Below are 22,683 nucleotides of genomic sequence, written 5' to 3'. Positions count from 1 at the left end.
TGAGCTGGCTGGGACACAGCCTTGCATTTGCAACACTTTGCTTCCTTCCAGCCCCCATCCCTTTCCTCCTGGGGGCTGAGGGCTGGCAGCCAGACACAGACATCCGGGGCCCGCCAGGACTCTGGGGTTCCCACCAGCCTATCCAGGTCAGCAGAAGGAGAGGTGGCAGAGGACCAGAGCTGGGGAGTCTCCAGCCCGGAGCACCTCCGGGCTCCCTTGCTCTCAGGCAGGGTGGGAAGCTGGGCTGGGCAGCTTTGAGGGCTGTCCTCAAGGGGCTGTCCCTCGGAGGGACCCTTGGTGGTATCCTATCCCTCCCCTTCAGAAACTGGGGTGTTTTGAGGTTTGTTGAGTCGCCGGCTGGGGTTCCTCTGCCGGCCTGGGGCACCCTGATGTAGGGGAGCAGAGTTGTGTGTGGAGGTAAAGAGAAAGGACCAGAGCCAAGTCAGACAGGTTGTCGATGCCTCTGAGTCTTGGCCTTTCAACGGGGATGGAGATGCCCTTCAAGGTCACAAAATCCCCCACGTGGGACTTTGCAGTGGGTCCAGGCTGAGGGCAGGAGGGGCTGAAGGCGAATCTGTCTGTCCCCACTCAGAATGACTGGCCACCAAGGGACTGAAAGGAGGAATGAGGGAAAGGCCTCACTAGTCTGACCAGAGTGACCCCGAGGCACGTCAGAGCCCTCCGCTCCCCGGCTGGCCACGGCAGGCAGGCAGGCAGGCAGGGACGTGGGTGGGACCTCTGACCGCTCTCCAGGCCGGAGCGGGTGCCGAGCCCAGCGCAGGGGCCCTGCGGCTTCTATGACCACATTTCTAGAGTATAATTCAGGACCAGCCATCTGACGAGTCTGGTCGTGTGAGCCCTTCGAAGGGTTCAAGCGGGAGACTGACAGCGGCTGCAGGACCAAGGCGTTGGGGGCCGCTCCAGGCTGCGGGGGCGCCCACCGGAGAGGTGGAGCGGAGAGGACGGAATGACTGCCCGTCTCCTTCCTCTAGGCCCCCGCCCCGCCCCGCCCAGCTGGCGGGAGGACCGGCCTCGCTCCTGCCCACACCGGACTCTACCTGCCCCTGGGATTCGGGTGGGGTGGGGGGTACCCGACCGCCAGCGTCGCCTGCTGCGCAAGCGGGGCGTGCGAGCCAACCCCGCCTCCGCCCCTCCATTGGGCGCGCATTTAAATGTCCGGCCCCGCCCCGAGCTCCGGGCGCTTATATATAGGCAGCTCGGCGGGCGGCGGGCGGCATTCTGGCGCGGAGCGGAGCGGCGGCGGGCGCAGCTAGCGGGTCGGCCGCGGAGCGGAGGTGCAGCTCGGCTTCCCCCGGCACCCCTCCCCCTCGGGCGCCAGCCCCACCCCTCCGCCGGCCGGGCCGACCCCGCCGTACTATCCACTGCGGCGCGAGCCCGGGGCGGCTCCGAGCGCCCCCCAGCAGACCCCCATCATGGGCAGCCAGAGCTCCAAGGCTCCCCGGGGCGACGTGACCGCCGAGGAGGCAGCAGGCGCTTCCCCCGCGAAGGCCAACGGCCAGGTGGGTACGCTTGGCCCGGCCGGCCCCAGCCCCTCCTCTCGCACCTCGCCCCTTCTGGGGGCCGGGGCCGGGGCCGCGCGCTTTGTCCGCCCCGGGACACGCGGCGCCCCCTCCCCCGCCCGTCCCTTTGTTCTCGGCGCCGCAGCCCCCGCGGGCGAAGCGAGGGGAGGGGCGGGGAGGGGGCGCCGGCCGGGCCCCGCCGCCTTCTTTGTTCGCGGCCCCGGCCCCCGGCGCTGCCCCCCGGCCGCCCCGAGTGCCGCGCGGGGAACAAAGGCGCTGCTGGGCCACGCCAAGGGGGCGCCCAGGGGCCGCGGAGCTGGGGCCCGGCGGGGAGCGCACTCCACCCGCAGACCCGACCTCGGTGGCCCACGGTCTTTCTTTTTTTTTAAGGGGGAGCCGAGATGTGGGAGAGCCTGGGGTGGGTGGGGGCCACTTACACAAAGCGGGAGGCTGGGAAAATAGGCCGTCCAGGTGCAGAGAGACAGCGCCCCGGGGCGGCTTCCCGCCCAATGTCGCCTAAAGCGGCTCGCCCGCCTGCCCGGGATCCGCGCAGCAGATCCGGAGCGGTTCCGCGCGGAATAGAGAGCGCGCCCCGGGGGACGGGGGTGGGGGCCACGGGACCCCAGCGCCTCCTGCCGGTCGCGCCCTCTGCGCGCTCGGTCCCTGCGCGCCCGTGAGGGGCGAGAGGGAGGTGTTTGACGGGATCCTGGGTGTGGGTGAGGCTGAAGCCAGACTTTCGGGTTGCAGTAGAATCGAATCGGGGACCCCGTCCTCTAGAAGGGACCAGAAGCGGGCTGGGGGAGGGGGAGCCCCTGCCCTCATTGCTGTCCCCTCTGCCCTGCAGGAGAATGGCCACGTGAAAAGCAATGGAGACTTATCCCCCAAGGGTGAAGGGGAGTCGCCCCCCGTGAACGGAACAGATGAGGCAGCCGGGGCCACTGGCGATGCCATCGAGCCAGCACCCCCTAGCCAGGGTGCTGAGGCCAAGGGGGAGGTCCCCCCCAAGGAGACCCCCAAGAAGAAGAAGAAATTCTCTTTCAAGAAGCCTTTCAAATTAAGCGGCCTGTCCTTCAAAAGAAATCGGAAGGAGGGTGGGGGTGATTCTTCTGCCTCCTCACCCACAGAGGAAGAGCAGGAGCAGGGGGAGATCGGTGCCTGCAGCGACGAGGGCACTGCCCAGGAAGGGAAGGCCGCAGCCACCCCTGAGAGCCAGGAACCCCAGGCCAAGGGGGCAGAGGCTAGTGCAGCCTCAGAAGAAGAGGCAGGGCCCCAGGCTACAGAGCCATCCACTCCCTCGGGGCCGGAGAGTGGCCCTACACCAGCCAGCAATGAGCAGAATGAGTAGCTAGGTGGGGGCAGGTGGGTGATCTCTAAGCTGCAAAAACTGTGCTGTCCTTGTGAGGTCACTGCCTGGACCTGATGCCCTGGCTGCCTTCCTGTGCCCAGAAAGGAAGGGGCTATTGCCTCCTCCCAGCCACGTTCCCTTTCCTCCTCTCCCTCCTGTGGATTCTCCCATCAGCCATCTGGTTCTCCTCTTAAGGCCAGTTGAAGATGGTCCCGTACAGCTTCCCAAGTTAGGTTAGTGATGTGAAATGCTCCTGTCCCTGGCCCTACCTCCTTCCCTGTCCCCACCCCTGCATAAGGCAGTTGTTGGTTTTCTTCCCCAGTTCTTTTCCAAGTAGGTTTTGTTTACCCTACTCCCCAAATCCCCGAGCCAGAAGTGGGGTGCTTATACTCCCAAACCTTGAGTGTCCAGCCTTCCCCTGTTGTTTTTAGTCTCTTGTGCTGTGCCTAGTGGCACCTGGGCTGGGGAGGACACTGCCCCGTCTAGGTTTTTATAAATGTCTTACTCAAGTTCAAACCTCCAGCTTGTGAATCAACTGTGTCTCTTTTTTGACTTGGTAAGCGAGTATTAGGCTTTGGGGTGGGGGGAGGTCTGTAATGTGAAACAACTTCTTGTTGTCTTTTTTTCTCCCACTGTTGTAAATAACTTTTAATGGCCAAACCCCAGATTTGTACTTCTTTTTTTTTTTTTTTTTCTAACTGCTAAAACCATTCTCTTCCACCTGGTTTTACTGTAACATTTGGAAAAGGAATAAATGTCGTCCCTTTAGTGGTGCTTGAATGAGTGGTCTTCTGGGGGAATACTCATGGACACCAGAAGGGCAGGGAAGTAGAGTTGAAACCAACCCAGGGACACAAAGGAAACAAGCTCAGGAGGATATAGAAATGTACCATTTTATTACAAAGAGGCTCACAAAAATGAAAATAGTATCTCAAAAAGGAAACTAGACTAGCAACCTCCACCTGCAGAATTAGGAGAAGACAGAGGGCAGGCAGTGTTTCTTGGCTCACTTGAGGCCAGTGGGAAGGTACGAAAACAGAACCAATCTAAAAATGGCTGATGTTACCTTAGGAGCCTGAAAAGAACAGGAGATCCTTGAAGACCCAGCCACCCCTTCTAGAATGTTCAATAAGGGCACCTTTCCAAAGCTACTAAGCAGGCACTTGGCATTTCAGGATTTTGTCTTATGGTTGCATAAAAGTATCCCTTTCACCCAGACCTGGCACCCTTTATGGTTCAAAGTTAAGAACTGGGGAAGAATAGGTGGCAAGGCGGCTCCTGGAAGAGCTCACCCAGCACAGCTGCCCTGGGCTCAGGGCCTTGGTTTCTGTCCCTGGGGATATTTATATTTAATAAATTTCTATATAAATACACAGAGAAATAGAAAATATAAAATCTGAGGGGTTGGGGAAGAAACGTGAGGGACTCGGCAGGAAGCCAGAGCTGGAGAGGTCGGTTCAGGCCAACTTGACCTCCTCCTTGACCCTGTGGAGAGAGTAGAGACGCATGAGATGACCCAGCCCAGAGCCTTGGGGCAAAAGTGCAGACAGTGACTTCTACAGGATCCCAGGTGACTACTGGGGGCTGGGGCTCCTAGCTCTGCCTAGAACTGCAGGGCCGGACAGACTGGTCCCTGAAAGAGGCCTTTGTAAGCTGGACCAGCTGTCCCTGTGCCTTTCCTCAGAGTGGTGGGACAAAGGGGCTGGTGCTCCAATGCCAGGGAGATGGCCGCAGGCAGCTCCTTCCTCACCCTTTGGCTTCTGGCTTCTCCTCCTTGGTTTTCTCCTCTTCTGTGACTTCTAGAACACAAGAGTACAGGGATGGCCAAGGGCAGCACCTCTGGAAAGACCCATGAGGTCTTCATTTACCCTGAGACCCCTTCCCCAACACTACAGCTCACTGGACATACAAGAGAGAAAAGCCCATCCCTGGTCCTCCCAGTGAGCCCTGTTGAGAACAGGTTGGACCGGTTTCCCAGCCTGCTACAGCCAGAACCTGGTGGGCGGAGGCAGCCCCCTGAAAAACTGGGGTGCAGTGCTGGGAAAAGGGCTTGGGTGGGATGTGAGAGCCGTCTTGGGCGGTGGAGGTTCATTGTTTTGTGGGTCCTGCCACTTCCGGGAGCCACTGAAAGGCTGAAGGAACTGAGGAAGAGCCCCACAGGGGCTGGCAGGGCCTGAGTCACTCCCTCCTCCCACTGCCCTAAATAGATTCATTCTCTCAGGCTCAAGACCCAAGTCCCAGCTGAACCCAAACCCACCTTTCTTCTCCTCTGAGTCTTTCTCTTTTTCATCCTCTGTTTTGACTCTCTTGGCTTTTTTGAAGTTGGAAGAGTTCTTGCGGCCCCCCTCTCCCTCCTCTTCAGAATCGGAGAACTCTTCCTCACAGGCAATTCGTTTGTCAGAGGAGCAGACTGGGAGGGAGTGGGAAGCATGGGTGAGAGGGCAGGCAGGTGCTGATCTAGCTCAGCATCTATGCCCAGCACTTCCCTGCGTGTCCTCCGAGAGACACCAAGGGAAAGCGAGCCAGAGAAGAGGGAGGAACTCGGGCTCCCTAACCTGTTCCTACAGGCACCGAAGCGTGAAAACAGATTTCTCTACAGGTGGGGAGCTTGGAGGGAGTGTGCGGCCAGGAACGGTGGTGGACGTGGGAGCTGCCTATTGAATGGAAGGCACAGGGCTCTGGGTCTAGGTCTTACTCGAGATGCGCTTGTCAGGGTCTTCTTCGTCCTCATCGCCGCTCTCCTCAGGGATGGCGTCCTCAGGAATCGCCTGCATCTGGACCCCGGGTGCGTGCGGCAGCATTCTAAGGTTCTCAAACAGTCGCTGTCTGTGGCCAGTGGGAGAGAGTAGCAGGGCTCTGGTCAGGGACAAACCAAAGTCAGGAATGTTCAACCAAGGGATGGCCGGAGGATATACTCACTTGATCTTCTCCAGGTACTCATTCGTGTTCTGGTTAGTCATATTGGAAGGACTGATGTGGAGCTTGAAATCTGGTCCAAAGTATTCAAAGTAGTCGTTGTATGGAAGCTCTGATTGGGGCAGGAGAGAAGACCGTCAAGAGACCTGGCCACCGCACCCTAACCATTTGCACGTAAGCACCCTAAAGCATTTGTAGGTTTCTCTGGGCCTACTTATCCAAACAGAGGAGAATGCCTCCAAGACACTGTGAGACACGGCTGCCTATGGGATTTCCATCTTTTTAACATCACTCTCCTATGTCTACACCAGTGGTGTATATGTTGCTAGGAGAAGGCCCGTGTCCCTGGTTTAGGACACTGGAGGCCATGCTCATTATGAGTGCTCCCTTCACTCGCTACTCCAGTTACTCTACAGAGTAGAAATTCCAAAGCTGTAAATTACCACTGAGAACTCTGTCCAGACCAAAAGCAGGAGGGAGAGGGGAGAGAGCTAAAAAGGACTCGGGAAAAAGTGATGGTTATGGTCTGCTGATCACAAGAGGACAGGCGGGAGACTCAGTGACTAGTATCAGAAGAGGAGCGGTCACATGACCAACGGGGAAGGGGTTATAAACTTAAGGACAGATGAGCTCCAGCTCCCACCCAGCCCAGCCGAACCTGGCCCTGCAGCTATTACCATTAGGGATCTCCGTATCCAGGGCCACAGCTGTCTCGTATGTCCAGCACCGGGCAACATTACGAATGGTGTAACCACCGCCTCCCAGCATCAGCATAGGCAGGTTAAAGCTCTTGACAAATTCCACACACTTGGCATGCCCTTTGGTGGGAGAAGGGGTGCTGAGTTACAGGAGCACCAAGCAGGACCCCACCCACCCATCCTCGTGCTACCTGGTCTCACCTTTGATAGTTAGATTGAAGCAACCTAACCGATCCCCAGACAGGGAGTCTGAGCCACACTGTAAGACCACCGCGCTAGGCTGGAACATCTCCATTACTTTGGACATGACCTAAAATGATACATCCTGGTCACCACCAACCTCAAGAAAGCAATACAAGGTTTGGGGTGGAAAGGCTGGGGGCACCACTTTCCCACCCACTCCTGCCTTTCCACTCTCCCTCATGCTACGTGGGAGAGAAAAGGGAGTGCTAGGCTGGAGCTTTTGCTTGCCCACTTGGGATTTCAGTTTTCCAATTTAAAAAGTTCTCTAAGACCCTTCTAACACTCTAGTAACACTGAACCTAGAATGGCCTCCCTGTCAGCTCCCTAAATCTCTTCTTCTGTTGCCCAAGCGCTAGTGCCACTTCCTCCAGGAAGCCTTCCTGACCCTTAGCTGCATCTACTCTACTCATTCGGTCTTACAGACTTGAAGCCTTACATTATGAGCAAGCACTTTTAGTTTATCTTATTCTCACAAGCAGAGTCTAACATTACTGAGACCGAGACCACAACTCCCACTTCTGCAGCCCTTATTAAATACTACGCATAGTAGGCAGTCAGTGTTTGCTGAATGACTACCTGACCTTATTAGGTTAAGCAGTTTCTTACTGTTTATAAGTGAAGATTTAACTCCTCGGCATGGCATTCAAGGCTCCCTTTGAAATACTGAGCCCAGCATACACTTCCCACCGCCTCCTTCAGCACTCCTCCCATATACCACACTGGCCTACATGCTGCCACACTGGCACCTCTGCACTTCTGCTGGTGCTGTTCCTTCTACTAAATGCCACCCTTACTGCCGTCACCTCCTTCTTCACATGGGCACCTCCTCGTTTTTCAAAGTCCAGCTTAAACATCAGGACCTCTGTGAAATCACCCCTGGCTGCCGTCCTGCCAGCCCAGGCAGTAGTTTGTCTCTCATTCCTCTGATCATCCCTCAAAAACACAGGCACTAGGCCAGCCTGCCCATGGAACATGCCAAACAGCCTTTCCAGAATCTCTGGATGGGCTGACTGGTGAAGGGCTTTCCCAGACAAAGCCAGTCTGCAAAGACTGGAGTAAGTCCCTACTTCTTCAAATGTGCAGACATCAATGTAAGGCAATGAGGAACACAAAAAACAAAGGAGACATACCACTACCAAAAGAACACAATCATCTCCCAGCAGCCCAAAGAAACGGAGATCTAAAAACAGTACTAATCATAGACTACTGGGTATGTGCCTGCCTTCCCCACCATAGTCCGTGAGGGCAAAGATCATGTCTTAGATATTTTTGTATCCAGCAGAAGACCTGACCCATAGAAGGAACCAACAAATATGGGTGTTTGTTCCCCTAACTGACCACACAACAATCCAGGGTTCAAACACTTCTATCTCCCCACCAGCTTTAGTAAGGAGAGATTCCTGAGGTATGGTGGGGGTGCTTTGCTCCCCTCCACCGCCGACCAATCCCCTGTTTGTAGCCCAAGGGGTGGATAAAGCCACTTACCGGCTTGAAAATGGCCTCATAGGACTCGTCATCAATCCCGTCTCGGAGCGGGTAGTTAACAGCATAATACTTGCCTTTGCCAGCCCCGATATCCTAATTAAAAAGGACATTAAAGTAAAACTGAAGGATGAAGCTTGAAGGGAGGTCAAGGACAGGGGCTGGAGTGATAAACGAAGAGGTTCAAGAGAGACAAGCTAGGCCCATGACGTGGGCCAGGACAGAACAGGGGTACCTTGTTAGTACCATTCTCTTCACTGGCAAATCTAGCTTCACTGGCAAAACATCTCTGGACATAGCATTAAGCCTACACCCAGGCTGAGAGCTGTTGATGGGACCAGAGATGGAATATCCTACCCTATAGCAGAAGATTTCTACCTTAGGATTGGGTTAGAGCTGGCTGGCAGGTGGGTCACAGAAGTGACAGCCACCCTTGACAACCCCTTCCACTCCAGAGAGCTCTAATGCTCACTCCTCTTCCCCCATGCTCCCTCTCTAGGGTGTTGTGGAGGGAAGGAGAGAGTTAAGAAAGTCCTTCCCAGTAACCTCAAAATAGTGAGTGCGCCTATTTAAGTCCAGCACGTTGGGAGGCTGAGGCGGGTGAATAACTTGAGGTCAGGAGTTCGAGATCAGCCTGGCCAACATGGCAAAACACCATCTCTATTAAAAATACAAAAATTAGCCGGACATAGTTGCACGCACTTATAATCCCAGCTAAATCCCATCTATTTGGAGGCTGAGGCACAAGATCGCCTGGAGGTGGGAGGCGGAGGCTGCAGTGAGCCGAGATCACGCCACCGCACTCCAGGCTGGGCGACAGAGAGAGACTGTCTCAAAAAAAAAAAAAAAAAAAAGTGAATGCTCATTTATTCTAACGTTTGCCATGGCAAACAACTGAATTAGTGCCACTTTTTTACCCAAGGGCCACTGGGTTTGGCAACACAGCTGATTTCACCGCATTCACGCTAATAGAAGCAGATGGAACAGTTCAAGGAAGTAGCTTCCAAGGATTCTTATCCTAAGGTTCATGGATGGGCTTCAGTAAGGCGACTTGTCTATTAACTATTCTATATCAGATGTAAAATCTCATGTACTTTTCTGGAGAGACAGTCCATAGTTTTCAGTCAAAAGGCTAAAGGGGAAAGTGACCCAAAAACATGAAGAACACTTGAGATGTCCTTCAGAGTTCCAATTCCTACCCCCAAACTCAAGGCTTATGAGACATAAGAATAGTGTGACACAACCCAGCTGTGGCCAGGAGGGAAGTACAGTGAGTCAGGAGACCCCTCTTCTTTCTCTGGCCCTTGATGTCCCATCATTCCGTTTCTCCAGAATAAGGAAGGGAAAGAGATCAGGGCAAGTGCATCAGATTGGGATGTGGTATTCTGAATGGCAGAAGAGGCAGGAAGCAGTTTTTAGTGACATGAGATAGGAGAGAGAAGTAGAGCTGCCAGCTGAGGGTGAGCTGGTTGGCTCCTAAAGGGCATTCTCACCCGTAGGTCCCCAGTTCCTGGGAAGTACTCTCCATACTTATGAAAAGACACAGTCATGACCCGGTCTGTGGTATAGAAGGCCTCTTCCACGCCGTCGCCATGGTGAATATCAATGTCAATATACAGCACCCTCTGGTGATACCTAGGATCAGAAGGGGGTCAGGGGTCTGGGGGCTCTTTGGGGATGGGACGCGCCAAGGGCGCCAGCTCCCAGCTTACCGGGCTGGCTGCCTCCCTCAGGTATCTCTAAGCACCAGAGACGTGGAAACTGGCTGAAGGAAGGTGGAAGAGCGGCCGAGTGTCTCCAGAGGCCTGACCAAGCCGACCAAGTCCGATCTTCCTACTCTACAGCCAGGGTCAACTCCAGCCACACAGGGACACTCTGGAGGCAGGATCTGAGCAGCACCTGCCCCTGATCATGCTGTGGCTCAGATCAAACCAAGACCCCATCAAGGAGATGACGGCCAGAGACACTCACCGAGCACATCCTAGCCAGCACATCGGTAGGAAAAGCAAACTAGGGAGGCAAGCCCCGGGGGAGAGGGAAATGGGAACCTGGCCTAAGGTGCTCTTCCAAGAGTCAAGGCCAGGCAGGCATACTTCAGCAGTTCCAGGATAGCCAAGACGATATCATTGACGTAACAGAAGCCAGATGCCTCGGACTTCTTTGCATGGTGCAGGCCCCCAGCCCAATTCACAGCGATGTCCGTCTGCTGCTTATTAAGTTTCACAGCACTTGCTGGGCATGAGAAGAGAGAACATAAGCCCGTTACTAAGCCACTCTCCCCTTCCTCCAAGAAGCCCAGGGAGCCTAGTGAGAGGTTAAGACCTGCCTATTCAACAGCTGCATTGTACAATTCAGAGACCAGTCCCCTCCCTCCCACCCTACTCCAGCAGGGAATAAACATGATACTGGCTACTCTTAAAAAACGATTTTCCAAACTGAGGGTAGTAACCCATTAGCAGGCCTTAAAATTGATTTAGTGCATCATGATTAGTGTGTGTGTGTGTATATATAGATATCAAAGTGAGTGAGTATGTGCATGCATGCATATGTGTTATATGTATCCTGGATTGCATGTGTAAATTAATTTCTCACTATGGCTCATGGTCAAGGAACTCTGAAAAAATACCAAAGATAGGCCGCGCGCGGTGGCTCACGCCTGTAATCCCAGAACTTTGGGAGGCCGAGGCGGGTAGATCACCTGAGGTCAAGAATTTGAGACCAGCCTGGCCAACATGGTGAAACCTCGTCTCTACTAAAAATACAAAAAAATTTAGCTGGGCATAGTGACACACACTTGTAGTCCCAGCTACTTGGGGAGGCTGAGGCAGGAGAATCGCTTGAACCCAGGAGGTAGAGGTTGCAGTGAGCCAAGATCACGCCACTGCACTCCAGCCTAGGTGATGGAGGAAGACTATATTTCAAAAAAAAAGAAAAAGAAAAATTACCAAAGATAGTGCTTACTTACACACTAGGTCAAAAAGCACTAGCACAAATAGGTCCCAGAAGAAGTAAATGAGAAATACACACCCATGTGTGCAAGTGCATTTGTGGCAGTGTTAATTTCTTGTTGTTGTTTTTTGAGATGGAGTCTCACTCTGTCACCCAGGCTGGAGTGCAGTGGTGCGATCTGGGCTCACTGCAACCTCCGCCTCCCAGGTTCAAGCAATTCTCCTGCCTCAGCCTCCCAAGTAGCTGGGATTACAGGCATGCACTACCACGCCTGGCTAATTTTTGTATTTTTTAGTAGAGATGGGGTTTCACCATGTTGGTCAGGCCGGTCTCGAACTCCTGACCTCAGGTGATCCACCCTTCTCGGCCTCCCAAAGTGCTGAGATTACAGGCGTGCACCACCGTGTCCAGCTGCAGTGTTGATTTTAACAGCAATAAAAGCATAGATTGATCCAAATTATCAAGAAGAGGGACAGATTCTATCAACTCAAGTAAATCCACAACATGGAATAATCATAGAGCCACAAGCAAGCAAGCTGTAGAAAACTACAGACAATTTCGTTAAGTAGGAAATGCAGGCATAAAACCATATATATGCGATATGTATATAACCCACTTTTGTAAAATATAGATGTTGTATACGTGTGATACAGATATAAACACACACACAAAAGAATGGCCATACACACACCAACATGGTAACAGGTTATCCACCAACCCTGTGACTGTGGGTGATTGTGTTTTTTCTGTGCACTTCTTTGTTTTCTGTGATTATATTGGTGGGGCAGCGGGGGTGGACATAATGATTATATTGGTGGGGGATCACAGGAAAATAAATATTTGTTAAGAAAGGGTTTAGTTAATCCTGGAGATAACCCAAAGGTTGCAAATGGAAGTGGGAGACACGTGGGGAGTATTTCTGACCTCTAAAGGTAATTACCATAACTTTTCATAGGACAGATTCACAGATGATGACACTTCCATTTTTATAGCACTTTGCAGTTCACAAATTGCTTTTACGTACAGCATCTTAACAACCCCAGGAGGTCTGCGGGGAACTCCTGTACATAAGATCTCTCAGTAGGAGAGGACAGTCAAGGACACCTGTCAGTACCATGTCGGAGATTGAACCTGGGCTGGGACTGAACCAGGACATTTTAGAGGCTTTTTAAACTTTTTTTTTTTTTTGGAGGCAGGGTCTTGCTCTATTGCCCAGGCTAGAGTATAGTGGTGTGACCACAACTCACTGCAGCCTCAACCTACTGGGTTTAAGCCTCAGCCTCCTGAGTAGCTAGGACTACAGGCACGAGCCACCATGCCCGGGTAATTGTTTTTACTTATTTTATTTTTTTGTAGAGGGGAGGGTCTCACTATGTTGCCTGGGCTGGTCTTGAACTCCTGACCTCAAGCAATCCTCCTCAGCCTCTCAAAGTGCTGAGATTACAGGTGTGAGACACTACACCAGCCATTTTAGAGACTTAAGTAAAAACCACAGGACCATTCTACATGGTTTCAGATCAGCCAACTAGGATAGCAGCCTAAAAGGCAGACCTCACTAGAACAATCCAGTCTACCCCTGGGGAGAAGATGAATATTCCTTACCCACAGAACCACCAGTAGACAACTGACAGAACTCAAACAGGCCATCGAATACTGGACAGTCCTCACCAACGTTGACTTGAAAGAAATAAGCAAAAGGTTAGTTTCCACAATTTCCTTTAGTTTACTATTTATGAGCTGCTGGAAAAAAACACAGAATTTAAACTCAGGAGTTGTGGGTTCTAGTCCAGGCTCTACTACTTACTGGCTGTATGACTGCATCAAGTTGTTTAACATCTTTGAGCTTTAGCCCATTATTATTTTTTCTTTTTTAGAGCCAGGGGCTTGCTCTGTTGCCCAGGCTGGAGTGCAGTGGCGCAAACATGGCTCACATGCAGCAGCTTTGACCTTCACCTCCTGGGCTCAAGCAATCCTTCCACCTCAGTCTCCCAAGTACTTTGGACAACAGGTGCATGCCACTATACCCAGCTAATTTTTTTTTTTTTTTTTTTTTTAGAGACAGAGTCTCACTATGTTCCCTAGGCCTCATGCAGTCTTCTTGCCTTGGCCTCCCGATAGGCATGTGCCATCACACCTGGTCTTAGCCCATTATCTATAACAAGCAAAACTGATATCCCACCTCACCCACTAGTCAGAAAATTAACAAAAATCTAATATGGAGAAGCAGTTAGCAACTTGGAAAATGTTGGTTCGTTTCTCGAGGGAGAAAAACTTATCCTCTGGACCTCACGCCAGCTGACAAACAAGGGGCAAGAACAGAGACTCAGAACTATCGTTCACTGCGCACTTACAAGACGCCACACACTGCGCTACATGTGTTAAATACCCGAGATCATCCATCTTCACACAAGCTTCTGAGGTAAGATTTGTTCCCATCTTATAAGTAGGGAAACAGGGCCTGGCACAGTGGCTCACACCTGTAATTCCAGCACTTTGGGAGGCTAAGGAAGGAGGATCACTTGAGGCCAGGAGTTCAAGACCAGCCTGGGCAACATGGAGAAACCCCATCTCTACCAAAAACATAAAAATTAGCCAGGTGTGGTGGCAGGCACCTGTAATCCTGGCTACTTGGGAGGCTGAGGCACAAGAACCACTTGAACCCGGGAGGCGGAGGTTGCAGTGAGCTGAGATCGCACAACTGCACTCCAGCCTGGGCGAGACAGGAGTGAGACCCTGTCTCAAAAAAAAAATAATAATAATAATAATAAGTAGGGAAACAGGATCAGAGAGGTGAGCTGTTAGTAAATGGCAGAAGCAGTATGCAAGCCTCAAGCTTTGATTTGTCTTTTTTTTTTTTTTTTTTTTTGAGACGGAGTTTTGCTCTTGTTGCCCAGGCTGGAGTATAGTGAAGCGATCTTGGCTCACTGCAATCTCCGCCCTCCAGTTTCAAGCGATTCTCCTGCTTCAGCCTCCCGAGTAGCTGGGATTACAGGTACCCGCCACCACACCTGGCTGATTTCCGCATTCTTAGTAGAGACGGGGTTTCACCATGTTGGCCAGGCTGGTCTTGAACTCCTGACCCTGTGATCCGCCCACCTCGGCCTCCCAAAGTGCTGGGATTACAGGCATGAGCCATTGCGCCCAGCCAGTCTGTCTGTCTTAAAAGCCTGTGAAAATATATCCTGGCCCTTTTCCAAGTCCTTTCACTTACACAACCTCATTTGATCCTCACAACAACTCTATGAGCTGGACAAGACAGACACCAACCCCACCGTGCGGAGGAACAAACAGATACCGAGAAGTTAAGTGATTTGCCCAAGGTTGTAAAACCAGGCAGTAGCAGAACCAGAATCAGGGTCCCGGTGTCTTGACTCCCGTAGTCCAGTGTCTTACTGCTACTTTCACAGTGACAAGTGGAGTAAAGTTATTTCGGGCCTAATGGGGTAAAAGTACCAAGTAGTACATAATGTGGAAACATATGCAAACAATAAGGCAAATTAAATGGAAACAGGAAGGAAAGCACACCTGGAAGCTGGAGACACACAAACCTAGAGGAACCTTATAGCTCCAAATCTCCTCTTACAGAAAAGGTAGCTGCTGGCCGGGCGCGGTGGCTCACACCTGTAATCCCAGCACTTTGGGAGGCCAAGGCAGTTGGATCACTTGAGGTCAGGAGTTCGAGACTAGCCTGGCCAACATGGAGAAACCCCGTCTCTACTAAAAATACAAAAATTAGCCGGGCGCGGTGGCTCACGCCTGTAATCCCAGCACTTTGGGAGGCCGAGGCAGGTGGATCACGAGGTCAGGAGATCGAGACCATGGTGAAACCCCATCTCTACTAAAAATACAAAAAAAAAAAATTAGCCGGGCGCGGTGGCGGGCGCCTGTAGTCCCAGCTACTCCGGAGGCTGAGGCAGGAGAATGGCATGAACCCGGGAGGCGGAGCTTGCAGTGAGCCAAGATCGCGCCACTGCACTCCAGCCTGGGCGACAGAGCGAGACTCCGTCTCAAAAAAAAAAAAATTAATTAATTAAAAAATAAATAAATAAAAATACAAAAATTAGCCAGGCATGTGCCTGTAATCCCAGCTACTCGGGAGGCTGAGGCAGGAGAATCGCTTGAACCCAAAACACAGAGGTTGCAGTGAGCCAAGATTGCACCCCTGCATTCCAGCCTGGGTGACAGGGCGAGACTCCGTCTCAGAAAAAAAAAAAAAGTAACTGCCAAGACATCAATGAGCTACAGGAAGTCAGAGGCAGGAGGTATGGGGCTGCATACTTATTCTCTTGCCCAGCCTTCTACTGTACCCACTGTCATAACAAGATTTCCAAAAGTAGAGGAAGGAGCAGCCCTGGGGTGAGAGCAGAAGAGCTGGTAAAATCTCAAGACACAGTTGAAGCTCAAGATCTACAATAACCACAAGAGTTACCAGCTCTGGTTCTGCACTAAACTTGGAGGGTGCCAAGACCCGGTGCTCTGAGGAAGCATGGCTGCATGAGGGAGTGTGCAGCGGGGGGGCCTCTTCCTCACTTCCTGGGTAAACACTGGGAGGCTGTGTAAATAAGAACTTTGGTCCCTGGGCCCCGGCTGTTTATCCATTGGCAACTGATTTCCCTCTCTGGCCACTTCCTCCTGCACAGGGTTTGGCCTGCCTGCGTTTCCAAAGCTTTGTTTATACTCTTATTTGGGATATGGAGCCTCCATGGGAAGGAATGGGTGTTTTGGACGTGAGAAAAAAAAAATATTTTTCTTCAGGCCCCAAACCAACATGTGGCTCAAATGACCAGCCCTTTTATTCCCAGTCAATAAGCTATGTGATTAGAGATGGAAAGGGGGCAAATGGAAGAGCAGATACTCACGTGAGCTAATCTGTGGGCTAGGGAGGACTTTTCTATGGGTTTTCTCTCTTTCTGCTTTATTAAACGCTTTTCTCATTCTCATGCTAGCTTTAGACTAAAGGGAAGCAATACTGGGTGAGAGGTGGAAGCAGAGGTAGGCAGAGAAGGCAGTCAAATGCTCATTGCAAAGAGACGGGGAGATTAAACACTAACCTCAGGATAGTGCTTATACCTTGGCAGTGCTGGTAATGGGGTGAGGGGCTGGGGGAGTGGGAGAGAAAGGGTATGTGATCAAGGAAAGATGCCCAAGGGGGCGTCAACTGTATTGATAATGTTTTCTTTCTCAGGCTGGGTACTGGGCACACATGGATGTTCATTATATTATTATTTTTTTATTTTTTTGAGACGGAGTCTCGCTCTGTTGCCCAGGCTGGAGTGCAGTGGCGCGATCTCGGCTCACTGTAAGCTCCGTCTCCCGGGTTCACACCATTTTCCTGCCTCAGCCTCCCAAGTAGCTGGGACTACAAGCACCTGCCACCACATCCGGCTGATTTTTTGTATTTTTAGTAGAGACGGGGTTTCACCGTGTTAGCCAGGATGGTCTTGATCTTCTGACCTCGTGATCTGCCGGCCTCGGCCTCCCAAAGTGCATTATAATTTTTTTATGCTTTTTGTGTGTGTCTAAAATATGTTTTTTTCTTTTTCTGTGTTTTTGTTTGTTTGTTTGTTTCTTTTTTATTTTTTTTTAAATTTTTTTAGATGGAGTCTTGCTCTGTTGCCCAGGCTGGAGTGCAGTAGCGCAATCTTGGCTCACTGCAACCTCTGCCCTCCAGGTTCAAACAATTCTCATGCCTCAGCCTCCCGGGTAGCTGGGATTACAGGCATATGCCACCACACATGGCTAATTTTTGTACTTTTGGTGGAGACAGGGTTTCACCATGCTGGCCAGGCTGGTCTCAAACTCCTGGCCTCAAGTGATCCACCTGCCTCAGCTTCCCAAAGTGCTGGGATTACAGGCATGAGCTACCCTGCCTGGCCTGTGTGTCTAAAATATTTATATACACTATATTTTTTAAAACTACAGAATTGGGGGACTAGAGTTCCATTCTGCATTCTACCATCACCTTGCTGTGTGACTGGGAAAGTTTACCTATCTGTAAAATGGATGAGAATGTCTCTCAATTTTTTACCAATCCCTTTTATCATGTTTTCACCAAAAGCCCCCTAAATGCATTTATTTGTGTTCCCATTTTCACTTGCTAAATATTAGGTCAGAACTTCTGGTCAAGGCTCTCAAAGTGACCAGAAAGGGTTTATTACATTACAGCCACAAGCAAGGAAACCTGATTTACTCGATCTTATCACAAGCATAACTTCCTAGGTTAGGTGTGTGGGATGTTTTTGTGTGTGTGTGTGGTTTTTTTTTTTTTTTTTTTTTTTGAGACGGAGTTTTGCTCTGTCTCCCAGGCTGGAGTGCAGTGGCGCGATCTCGGCTCACTGCAAGCTACGCCTCCCGGGTTCACGCCATTCTCCTGCCTCAGCCTCCCGAGTAGCTGGGATTACAGGCGCCCGCCACTGCGCCCGGCTAATTTTTTGTATTTTTAGTAGAGACGGGGTTTCACCGTGTTAGCCAGGATGATCTCGATCTCCTGACCTCGTGATCCACCCGCCTCGGCCTCCCAAAGTGCTGGGATTACAGGCGTGAGCCACCGCGCCCGGCCTTTTTTTTTTTTTTTCTTTTTGAGAAGGAGTCTCGCTCTGTCGCCCAGGCTGGAGTACAGTGGTGAGATCTCGGCTCACTGCAAGCTCCGCCTGTCAGATTCACACCATTCTGCTGCCTCAGCCTCCCGAGTAGCTGGGACCACAAGCGCCTGCCACCACGCCCGGCTAATTTTTTGTGAATTTTTAGTGGAGATGGGGTTTCACTGTGTTAGCCAGGATGGTGTCTCGATCTCCTGACCTCGTCATCCGCCCGCCTCAGCCTCCCAAGGCCAAGGGATTACAGGCTTGCTGGGATTACAGGCAAGAGCCACCGCGCCTGGCCATGTGTGTTGTTTTTTTATTGAGACGAGTTCTTGCTATGTTGTCCAGGCTGGAGTGTGGTGGCGAAATGAGACCTCAATGCAGCCCTGGACTGGGCTCAAGGGATCCTCCTGCCTCAGGCTCCTGAGTCGCCAGAATCACAGGCATGTGCCACCATACACAACTAATTTGTTAATTTTTTTTTAAGAGATGGGGTCTCACTATGCTGCCCAGGCTGGTCTTGAACTCCTGGCCTCAAGCTATCCCTCCTGCCTTGCCCTTCAAAGCACTGGCATTACAGGTGCATGCTACTATGTCCAGCGCCTAGGTTAGATATTGGCACATATTCTAAAAGGGCAAGTTAAGGAATAAGGAATTTGAGGCTGCAGTGATCTATGATCTTGCCACTGTACCGTACCCTCGATGACAAAGCAAGACCCCATCTCTAAAAACAAGAATAAAAATAAAAATAATTCTTTTTTTAAAAAGGGCTCATTACTGTCTTGGTAGATACCCCAGGTTATAAAGCACTGTGTTAAGTGACATCTAAAGTCTCTGTCTACTCTGACCCTCCATAACCCTACGAATCAACTCAGTGAGGTACTCTGAAGTCCTCAGAGAGGCTTATTCTTCCTACCCCCATTTCTGATGACAGAAAAATCCAAGACCTAATTATTTTAATTAGAAAAAATTTTTTTGGAGACCAGGTCTCACTATATTGCCTAGACTAGCCTTGAACTCCTAGGCTCAAGAAATCTTCCTGCTTCAGCCTCCTAAGTAGCTGGGACTATAGGCGCCCAGACTGAATTTTTTTTTTTTTTTTGAGATGGAGTCTCGCTCTGTCGCCCAGGCTAGAGTGCAGTGGCGCGATCTCAGCTCACTGCAACCTCTGCCTCCTGGGTTCAAGCAATTCTCCTGCCTCAGCCTCCTGAGTAGCTGGGATTACAGGCATGTACCACCAAACCAAGCTAATTTTTATATTTTTAGTAGAGACGGGGTTTCACTATGTTGGCCAGGCTGGTCTCATCGAACTCCCGACCCCAGGTGATCTGCTTGCCTCAGCCTCCCAAACTGCTGGGATTACAGGCGTAAGCCACGACACCCAGCCAGACTGAATTTTTTAATGTACAACTTTAGAATGCTGGATTCTGAAAAATTGGCGCACCAGAGCAGAACCTGCACACTCCTCAGGGCATAGTATTTTAGACAAAATACTTGATAAATTTGTAAATAATAAAAATAGTAAGTCATAATAGCAAAAGCGATTATGCAATAGCAAAAATAGCAAAAGCAATTCATTGAGGGTAGATATATTTATTCATTGAGGGTAGATATATTTAAATATATATTATATTTAAATATATATTTATTAAATATATTATATTTAAATATATGTAAATATATATTAAATTTAAATATATTATCTTCACTTATTCCTCCATCCTTGACTATGAAATAGGCACTAATGTCTTTTTTTTTTTTTGGTCTCACTCTGTTACCCAGGCTGGAGTGCAGTAGTACAATCATGGCTCAGTGCAGCCTCGACCTTCCAGGCTCAAAAGATCCTCCTTCCTCAGCCTCCTGAGTAGCTGGGACCACAGGTGTGCACCACCATGCCCAGCTAATTTTTTTATTTTTTTGTAGAGATGAGGGTCTTACTATGTTGCCCAGGCTGGGCTCAAGCAATCCTCCCACCTTAGGCTCCCAAAATGCTAGGATTACAGGCATGAACCGCTGTGTCTGTCCTGTCTTCCTCTTAAAGAGGGAAAACAGGTCGGGCACGGTGGCCCAGGCCTATAATCCCAGCACTTTGGGAAGCCGAGGCCGGCGGATCACCTGAGGTCAGGAGTTCGAGACCAGCCTGACTAACATGGAGGAACCTAAAAATATAAAATTAGCCAGGCGTGGTGGCACATCCCTGTAATCCCAGCTACTCAGGAGGCTGAGGCAGGATAATCGTTTGAAGCCGGGAGACGGAGATTGTGGTGAGCAGAGATTGCCCGTTGCACTCCAGCCTGGGCAACAAGAGCGAAACTCTGTCTCAAAAAAGAGTGGCGGGGGCGAGGGCGGGAAATAACACCAGAGGGGCTAGGAGACCAAGGATTCAAACTAAGACATGAAAGCTTATTTTCTTACTTTAATAGCAAGCTGCTCCTCTAGTGAGAGCCCACGCTGCTGAGAGTAGAGCCTGATCCTTGGCCTAAATGGGTTATGGAAACCTCTAAAGCCATCTACAGGAAAGGCATGAATTTGCTTCACCTTGGAGGTAAAGAAGACCCTGCAATTCAGAGAGCAAACACCTCACTCACAGCGGCTGGCAGCTCCTGGAGTTGTCGGTAGCAAAGAAGCTTAATGCTTCAAGGAAGGTCTCTGTGGTTCTGCCATCAATACCACTATACAGTTATTATTAGTTGTAATAGTAGTTATAAATAACTTTCTTCCTTGGGAGTAAGACTACCTTGTGGTCAGCAGCAATAAACAAGTGCTGCATATTTTCTGACACTTCCATATAAGCTATCATAAGTTAATCAAAACTTCTTCTGGACAATGCTGTTACACTATATCAAGTCTTAGGTGCTAAGAGATAATTTCTAAAATAACACAAGGGGGAAGTCAGGTATGATAGTTTTGTCCCAAATTTGAATACTTTTTTTTTCCCCCTCACAGCTAAAATAATTCCCCCGATTCCTACAAACTAAGCGTGGCTTCCAAGATGGGACCTGCTCTGAAGTTCAAGTCCAAGGGGTCAGGGGCAGAATCACCTCATCTCAAAGATTACACCATCTAGAATCTGTCCTGAGTGGCCTCTAAATTCTCAATTAACACCCACTAAGTCAAAACAGTTACAGTTGGACAGAAATCAGAGATCACGTGGCCCAGCCCACTTTACAAAAGAAGAATCTGAGGGGAAGTGACTTGCCCACTCAGCTGAGAGTTAGAGTTAAATTTTACTGTATCGATTGTCTCCGCGTCCCGGGTCAGTGCTTTTTCCACTACAATAATTACAGTACTCTTGGGACAGTGTTGTGAACATAACCAGAAAAAGTACTACCTCTATCATTTACAAATCAGGAAACATGAAAAATCCGACTTGAGGGGAAAAAGCACTCTGGCACCTTTAGGAGGTAGGGGAAATCAGGTGTCCACTGAATGGGAGGTGCAAGGATGGCAGAACGGGCCTCTGCAGTGGAAAGGGAGATGCAACTGGGGGCTTGAGAGTGTGAGGGAACAGAATGGACTTACATCTCTGCATCTGCTTGCTGTACTCCGACATGTTATCTGGACGGATGGAGCGCAAGAATTTAATGTAGTCATCGCTGTGGTACTTGGTCATCTCCTCAGCATTGGCTTTGTGAGGGCGCTAGAGGGCAGAAGGGAGAAAGGGCAAGTTATTTTTGATCACGGCCAGTCCACTCAATCTAGTTTGAATATTTATATTTCCTGCGCAGCATGGAGCTAGGTGCTATAAAGAATAACAAGAAATAACTGGTTAGATTCAGGCTTCAAGAAATTTACAATCTAACTAGGCAAACAAGATTATCAAAGGAGACAGAGTATCAGAAGACCTACAGCAGCTCAAGCTCTGTTGCTTAGGCAAGTTACTGTCTCTTGAACCTCCATTTCCTCATTTACTAAACAGGGACAACATGGACCACACAGGGAAGTTGAGAGAATTGGAAGAGGTTGCTAAATCTCTTTGTAAACTGTAAGGTGCTTTACAAAATTATTACTTTTTTTTTTTTTTTTGAGACGGAGTCTCGCTCTGTCTCCCAGGCTAGAGTGCAGTGCTGCGATCTCGGCTCACTGCAAGCTCCGCCATTCTCCTGCCTCAGCCTTCCAAGTAGCTGGGACTACAGGTGCCCACCACCACGCCCGGCTAATTTTTTTTGTACTTTTAGTAGAGACAGGGTTTCACCGTGTTAGCCAGGATGGTCTTGATCTCCTGACCTCGTGATCCGCCCGCCTCAGCCTCCCAAAGTGTTGAGATTACAGGCATGAGCTACCGCGCCCGACCTTGTTTTTCGTTTTTTGTTTGTTTGTTTGTTTGTTCTGAGGCGGAGTCTCACTCTGTCACCCAGGCTGGAATGCAATGGCATGATATCAGCTCCCTGCAACCTTCGCCTCCCGGGTTCAAGCGATTCTCCTGCCTCAGCCTCCCGAGTAGTTGGGATTACAGGTGCCCACCATGACGCTGGCTAATTTTTGTATTTTTAGTAGAGATGGGGTTTTACCATGTTGGTCAGGATGGTCTCAAACTCCTGACCTCAGGTGATCCGCCCTCCTCGGCCTCCCAAAGTGCTGGATTACAGGCATGAGCCACCGCGCCTGGCCTACAAAATTATTACTTATTATTAAATATTATAAAAACTGGCTGAGTGCAGTGGCTCACGCCTGTAATCCCAGCACTTTGGGAGGCCGAGGCGGGTGGATCACCTGAGGTTAGAAGTTCGAGACCAGCCTGACCAATACGATGAAACCCGGTCTCTACTAAAAATACAAAAATTAGCTGGACGTGGTGGCATGCACCTGTAATCTCAACTACTCGGGAGGCTGAGACAGGAGAATCGCTTGAACCTGGGAGGTGGAGGTTGCAGTGAGCTGAGATTGTGCCACTGCACTCCATCCTGGGCAACAAGAGTGAAACTCCCTCTCAAAAAAAAAATTTTTAA

General features: G+C 50.5%; 2 protein-coding genes across 4 annotated transcripts in view; one reads left to right on the top strand and one right to left on the bottom strand.

The window, feature by feature from the left end:
• The first annotated feature begins 1,216 nt into the window (after positions 1–1,216).
• On the top strand, positions 1,217–3,639 carry MARCKSL1 (MARCKS like 1). Its single transcript, XM_032160083.2, has 2 exons — positions 1,217–1,520; positions 2,365–3,639. Exons 1-2 carry the CDS (start codon positions 1,434–1,436, stop codon positions 2,863–2,865), a joined length of 588 nt encoding a protein of 195 aa, XP_032015974.1. The 5' UTR covers positions 1,217–1,433; the 3' UTR covers positions 2,866–3,639.
• Positions 3,640–3,737: 98 nt separating this feature from the next.
• Positions 3,738–22,683, bottom strand: part of HDAC1 (histone deacetylase 1) — a 41,991-nt gene continuing 23,045 nt past the window's right edge. For all 3 annotated transcript variants that reach the window (XM_032160082.2, XM_058442990.1, XM_058442989.1), the window contains 12 exons: positions 21,257–21,374; positions 12,756–12,830; positions 10,298–10,436; positions 9,698–9,839; positions 8,208–8,300; positions 6,681–6,789; positions 6,459–6,599; positions 5,785–5,893; positions 5,561–5,691; positions 5,123–5,275; positions 4,616–4,664; positions 3,738–4,350 (listed from right to left, as the gene is read on the bottom strand). In XM_032160082.2, coding sequence (XP_032015973.1) covers positions 4,323–4,350; positions 4,616–4,664; positions 5,123–5,275; positions 5,561–5,691; positions 5,785–5,893; positions 6,459–6,599; positions 6,681–6,789; positions 8,208–8,300; positions 9,698–9,839; positions 10,298–10,436; positions 12,756–12,830; positions 21,257–21,374 — 1,287 coding nt within the window. In that variant the 3' untranslated portion in view covers positions 3,738–4,322. The remainder of the gene's footprint in view (positions 4,351–4,615; positions 4,665–5,122; positions 5,276–5,560; positions 5,692–5,784; positions 5,894–6,458; positions 6,600–6,680; positions 6,790–8,207; positions 8,301–9,697; positions 9,840–10,297; positions 10,437–12,755; positions 12,831–21,256; positions 21,375–22,683) is intronic.

The sequence above is a fragment of the Hylobates moloch genome, unplaced genomic scaffold (assembly GCF_009828535.3).
Source record: "Hylobates moloch isolate HMO894 unplaced genomic scaffold, HMol_V3 SCAFFOLD_8, whole genome shotgun sequence".
In the NCBI taxonomy this organism is placed as follows: Eukaryota; Metazoa; Chordata; class Mammalia; order Primates; family Hylobatidae; genus Hylobates; species Hylobates moloch.
The sequence above is the reverse complement of the archived record's forward strand: the minus strand, read 5'-3'. Positions and strand labels throughout refer to the sequence as shown.

What these genes read in the sequence shown, in the direction of transcription:
- MARCKSL1 (XM_032160083.2), top strand. Translation starts at nt 1,434, where the DNA reads ATGGGCAGCCAGAGCTCCAAGGCTCCCCGGGGCGACGTGACCGCCGAG. An exon ending in CCGCGAAGGCCAACGGCCAG is followed by an intron (nt 1,521 to 2,364) that starts GTGGGTACGCTT and finishes TCTGCCCTGCAG; the next exon opens with GAGAATGGCCACGTGAAAAG.